Source organism: Lissotriton vulgaris, chromosome 8 (genome assembly GCF_964263255.1).
Source record: "Lissotriton vulgaris chromosome 8, aLisVul1.2, whole genome shotgun sequence".
NCBI lineage: Eukaryota > Metazoa > Chordata > Amphibia > Caudata > Salamandridae > Lissotriton > Lissotriton vulgaris.
In genome coordinates this window covers 416,598,496-416,604,495 of record NC_141696.1, presented here as the reverse complement: position 1 = coordinate 416,604,495, position 6,000 = coordinate 416,598,496, and the positions used below count along the sequence as shown (strand labels likewise).

The following is a 6,000-nucleotide window of genomic DNA, read 5'->3' as shown; positions in this document are numbered from 1 at the left end:
ACCTCTCAGTACAATATCAGAATTTCTGTCAAAATAAATCCTAAAGTAAACACATCTGTCTTTGCAATATAAATTATATTATATAATGTCTACACGAAGACCAGGTGGAATACTTAAATGTGGATCATTGTAATAAACTGCAAAAAACAGCCATGCATTGCTCCTCAGCAAAATATCAACATTTCTGTCAAAATCAATCCCAAAGTAATCACTTCTGGCTATGCAACATAATGTCTACTCGAAGATCGAGGTGGAATTCCTAAACATGGATCATTACAGCACATCATGGAAAAACACTACCCTCAACGCAGACATGCCATCACATTGCACACTTATCCAATCTGTCCCTTTTGAGAGGGCACGTCTAATGCTATCTATGGATATCACCAGCAGGGTGTCTATCAACAACACAGCAATAGAAGAAGTAGGCAGACAAGCTGTAAACATCCTCACAGAATGCCATCAGATGCAAAAAACATGCACAGGGCCCATTTCATTTCCCAATCATCAGCTGGGAAATTAGCACTGGTGCTGAAATCATTAAAAAACAATCCGCAGTCACATACCATGTTTATGGAGGACACTGGTCCGATGCTGTTTACGTATATGTCAACGTCAATGACGGTCGGCTTAACTGTGAAAAAAAGAGAGGACAAAAATAAACTTTAAATGCAACTTTCAGGCACAGTCTGTAACATTCTCCAGAAGTAGAAATAACAGGTAGATAACTTTTTAATGCTTGTGCTTTATTGCCCTCTCGTAGAAGTGCTATTAATTGCCATTATTGGCCGAGGGCGAGGATGAGTAATGATCTGAAAGGACTATTAACAGCTGCTCACTTCCCCTCCAGGCTGTGAGGATATTAGCGCCAATTTGATCTATCTCTCTTCTTCTTCACATGCAGGGATGCTGTTCCTTGTCGCTTCATTTTCCTGCTCCACAGTTTCCTTGACTATAGAAGGCATGCCATTTGTATTCAATACCTGCTTTCTAAGACTTCTGATTGGCTGAGCTAATAGCAGCATTTTAAATTGGGTGCTTATAAGGAGAACCACTATGATTGTGCTGGAAAATGGCAGGGTAATCTCCCCTTAGAAATACTAATACCCAGTGGCAGCTCCTCGAGGGAGTGCTGCAGGGCGTCGGGGTGGGGGGTAGTAAACTCTTTAATGTGGCCGAACGGAGATGAGTAAATAAATAAATAAATAAAACAAATTACATTGCGCGCTGTATCGCCGATATCGCGTTGCAGCACATGCAATGTAATTCATTGTATTTATTTATTTATATACACAACTCCGTTCGCCCCATTCTGGAGATTACTACCCCCCCAACCTGCCGCTCCCCTTGCCCGCCTCACCGCCCCGCAGCACTCCCTCGAGGAGTCGCCACTGCTTGTACCTTAGGCAGCAATAACTCCAGGGACTGGAATTACTCCTGATTTCAAGGTTTTAGGAAAAAAACATGCGTTTCTGAATCAATTTTCACGTTTTGATCAGTATTTCATGCAAACAGTTTACCTACTTTCAGAAATGTTCATGTGAGAAAAATTGCTACCCACAGTGTTCTTTTGTGACCTGTAATCCCCATGGGGGTGTTATCACTCATGAAATTCCTTGTAGAAAAATTCTCAAAAAAGTTTTTTCTTCCAATTTAGTTTAGTTTGTTATTGATTATACCAAATATTTTAATGAAATGGCAGTCAGAAAATTATAAACAGCACATCTCTCGTACAAACATTCGGAAATACACATTAGTGTTAAAAATTCAAAGACCTTGCAGTGTTTCTGCTACTTTTAGCTCAGGCTTTCTCCTGGGGCACACGCTAAAGCTGCATGCATGCATGTTCACATAAGGGTATAAGAACTGTTTTGTTGAGATGAGTCCACTCACATACACAGAATAATATATTGTTTCTATGTAATTAAAACATGCATTCATTAGACAAGACGGTCAAGCGTTTTCAAACACAAATGCAAGGAGCACTGTCCTGAGGTAACTAGTTTTATGACATTTGCATACTTTGAGAGAAATGAAGCAGACAATTGTCAAAAAGTCACAGGTTAAAATCAAGCAACGCCAAGTTGCGGTATCTGAGATGTGCAAAAATCACAAAGATACAATTTTCCAGTAATTTGTTAAGATTGAATTGAGTTTGTGTAAAATTTGTAAAAGTTGTTGGGGCATATTCTCGAGAACCTGTGATAACCATCGCAAAAGTAACTTCGCAACTCTCAACATCACAGATTATCGTTGGAAAATTAAGTTGTGTTAAATAAGTATTCACAACAAGGCGGTACCATGCGATAGTCTCCAGATAACGAGTCAAATGACCGTGTTAAAATCAATACCACGCTGCAAAAATGCAAAACACGAACAGAAAAAACTTGCGATGAGGCCACTCCCGATACAAAAAGCTCAGAAAACCAGCGGCAGGCCTGCAAATCCCACGTGTCTGGCAGGAAAATGCACTATAAAAGCTGCAAAAACAATACACCAAAAACAATCCAAAGTGCGTAGCAACATGGATGCACCCTGACCGAGCGCAGAGGCCAATACGAACCCCACAAGCCCCACAGACCACCAGCAAGGAACAACGGGGTCGGGGAAGGCCAAGGAGAAGAGGGAAAGGAAGACGGGGTGCAGTCCTCAGGAAAAACAGATCAGCGTCACAGAGGTGACAGAACACTACCATCAACATACCCACAATTAGACTACCGTGAATGTAGTCAGAGTGTCGAGGAGGCCAATGGAGGAGGCCAAGAGGCGCTGGCATGATGTGAAAATCTGAACCAGGCACAAAGCCACTGCCAATAAAAAAGGCAACAACAGTGAAAGGAGGTGGGAGTCCTGCGCCAAAGGAGGAGATGGAGGAAATGGAGGCCACAGTCATCGGTGTGGAGACGGTGCAAGGAGTCGGATGTCCGGACACAGCTCGGGGGAACCTGACACAACATCAACAGTGTGAGTAATGACCAAGGACTGGGGGGACGGGGAGAGATGGGCACCATGGCACACATGCACAATGATGTGTAGCACACTCACAATGACCCTGGATCATGTCCCTGATCCTCGTGGCACACTGCAGCACACACACATAGCAATAACAGCACATCCACATTGACAGCAATGTGGTACAATGTGCAACCCCGACACTCACTGCAGAACAGAGGACACAATTGGCTCTGCACACATGCAGAAACAGGCCTACTACATCTGACAGAGCTGGAAACTGTGAAATGGAAATGTACTCGTACAACCTCACATCAGTCATGTAGTCCAAATGTCCACTGTCTCGCATCTAAATCCAGCACCTCCAAAATAGTCACAATGTACATTGTCATACAGTCTGCATGTAAACAAGAAAAAAGCACCAACATACATGTCAGCACAATGTCAGCATGTATCTCCCCTTCATGTTGAAGAGGGACACGCAACACCTCCAGCAGAGTAGAGAAGACCACTCATCAGTGATGCCGGAGAGGACCATCACACCTTCAACACCGACGCCCTAAAACAGCCCATGGGCATCCAACAGAAACCACCACAAGGACCAGGGCAGCCAAGCTACCTAGAGGAGAGCACAGCCTCTGCAACTGACCACACAGCAGGAAGCACCCGCAAGCACTGCTGGGTCCCAACACTTCACCAGCCCACACATGGCATCCGAATGCCAGGTGTCAGAACGCCAAAAGGAGGTAGCAGAAATGTTGCTGGTGGGGTCGAAAGCCATGGAAGGTGAACTAGATCACTTACATGGGTGTCTAATACCCTTCAGGGACCACCTACACCCCACAAAGGAGACCCACACTGCCACAGAGACACATGCAGATACAAATTCCCAGTACAGAACCACGCCCTGAGGCATGCGAATATCAGTCACACACCCACGTTGGCTCTGCGTATGACGGCCCAGTACACTCCTCTTATGTATTGAGTAGGTGACGACAAAGCTACATGTTCAAGGTGACATGTCTGCGTCCACTATGCACAGCACAATGAAATGTCATAGGGCCCAGGGCCCTCATGCATACAAGGCCACAGGGACACACGCAGATAGTATGTGGAACTGGCTATGGACATGTGCGCCTGGCCCCTTTATTGGCAGTGCCACATGTACAGTGATGCCTGTGCTGGATGTGTGTGAGGTGAGTGTAAGCCAGCCCACACGGAGTGGTTGGTTAGGGCAACAACTTGAACAGTACACACCATTGAAAGGGAAACAGAAAACACCAGCATAACAGAGTCAACTGCTGAGCAACATGAAGGGAGCTGGAGCAAGTACAGAGATCACCTAACATTCAAACGAAGTGTCAGTGAGTTTCAGTGCACTGAGGTTGGGGCACTAGAGCTTAGCGCGCTTATGTGAAGAAAATGTCTAGGATTTTGTCACTTTGGGATATTCCTGATGCAGATGCAGTGGGGTGTGTTAGACCAGCATCATCTTCCTCATCAAGATCCCAGGTCTCCCACACTGCCTGAGGTGACATTTCTGCGCAACCTCTCCACAGCAAAAAACTCAATCAGTAACAGTCCATGGGTTGCGGTGCACTGAGTCAGTGGCAACTGGAGTGCTGAGCAGGGTATCAGGCAGATCATGGCATCCACGACAGGTGTGAGCAACTCCAGTCTGCCAGTACCACTGTTTCGACTCTGGCAGATGGCGGTTGGAGGTGGTCCTGACGATGGTGTTGTGTGCCTCCTGCGGTGATGCCACTTCCAGGCCGGTCAGGACTCGATTGGATGTGTGAGCCCTGGTGGACAACAGTTGAGGCTGTGGGCAGGGGACAGCGCAGGGCCACAGACACATGGCGTTGATGACCCCAAGGCCATCGTCTCAGAGGCCATAAAATATTGAATCAAATAGGGTCCCTGACTTGAGCTGCACAGAGTTAGTACCCCTGGATGCACAGCGGGCGGCACAGGCACACCCGCCATGTGACGGTGACTTGCGGACCACTGAGGTAGGGCCACGCAGACTGAGCAGGTCCTCGATAATGTCCAAGGGGACTGTAGCAGAGGATCACGGGGGACAGTGGTGCAGAGGGCAGTCGCCGCCTGGAAGCAGCAAATGGAGGAGTGGAATGCTACAGCCTTGTTGCCACCACCAATTCGGCACCAGCTACATGAGGATGAAAACTACCCCCTAGTCCATAGAATCAGACACCACCAAAATTCGACCAGAGAGTGTCCATGAATTATCAGGGAACTGACTTAGTGGCACTGGGGCTGAGAGGGGATGCAATCTGCGATGATGCCGGTACACTGATATGAACTCCACCATTACTAAATCAAGACTCTGTGACCTACTGGACCACAGTGTAGGCCGGAGGTAGCGGTCAGCAGTGGCCCACAGCCACGTGTTGTAGGCTCACGATGCACAAAGTTAGTGACACCAGGGCAGTTGTCGGTAGTGTTCGATCTCGTCTGTAACGATAATCCTTTTGTCCTCCCAACGGCAACGCGTCATCCTCTTACGCCTCTCCTTGTGTTCAATGATATGTACTCTGCCTTTAAAAAATCGATGCTCAGTTCCAATTGTGTGACCTAAAAGGGAGTATAGTGACATAAACTCATAATTAATGTTCTCTGCCATGGTGTAATCAAGACTCTTTTCCAAATGTGTGACCAACGTCTCTGCTATGTGTTTCGGTAGTGCAGGTCAATCAGAAAGGAGTAGTGCGGGCCTGTGTTGCGGAGGCCGTGATGGTCTGAGGAGGCTGCCAAGGTCGCAAACCTCGACCTTGGAGCTTGCACCTGCATGCGGTGGGCCCTCTTTGACACACGCCAGGGTCGGCAGGTGGACATTGAGGCCTGGGTGCGCAGGGACGGTCAGGACTGGTTCGGGGACCAGTGTCCCGGGGTGCAGCAGGTGCACAGGATCACAGGCAACACCGCTCACTGCATCAACCTCCTGGCGGGGTGAGAGGCGCCGTCCTGGCAGAGATGTTGGGCATTCCGGAAGAGCCAGAGTTACATGCCATTAATTCACACCCCTAT

The 6,000-nt window shown here is 47.4% G+C and overlaps 1 protein-coding gene across 1 annotated transcript in view; it reads right to left on the bottom strand.

Moving 5' to 3' along the window:
• Nucleotides 1–449: 449 nt before the first annotated feature.
• Nucleotides 450–6,000, bottom strand: part of LOC147697112 (gamma-aminobutyric acid receptor subunit gamma-3-like) — a 330,639-nt gene continuing 325,088 nt past the window's right edge. The window contains exon 3 of the mRNA XM_086936108.1: nucleotides 450–634. Within this exon, the coding sequence (XP_086792234.1) occupies nucleotides 450–634 (185 nt within the window). The remainder of the gene's footprint in view (nucleotides 635–6,000) is intronic.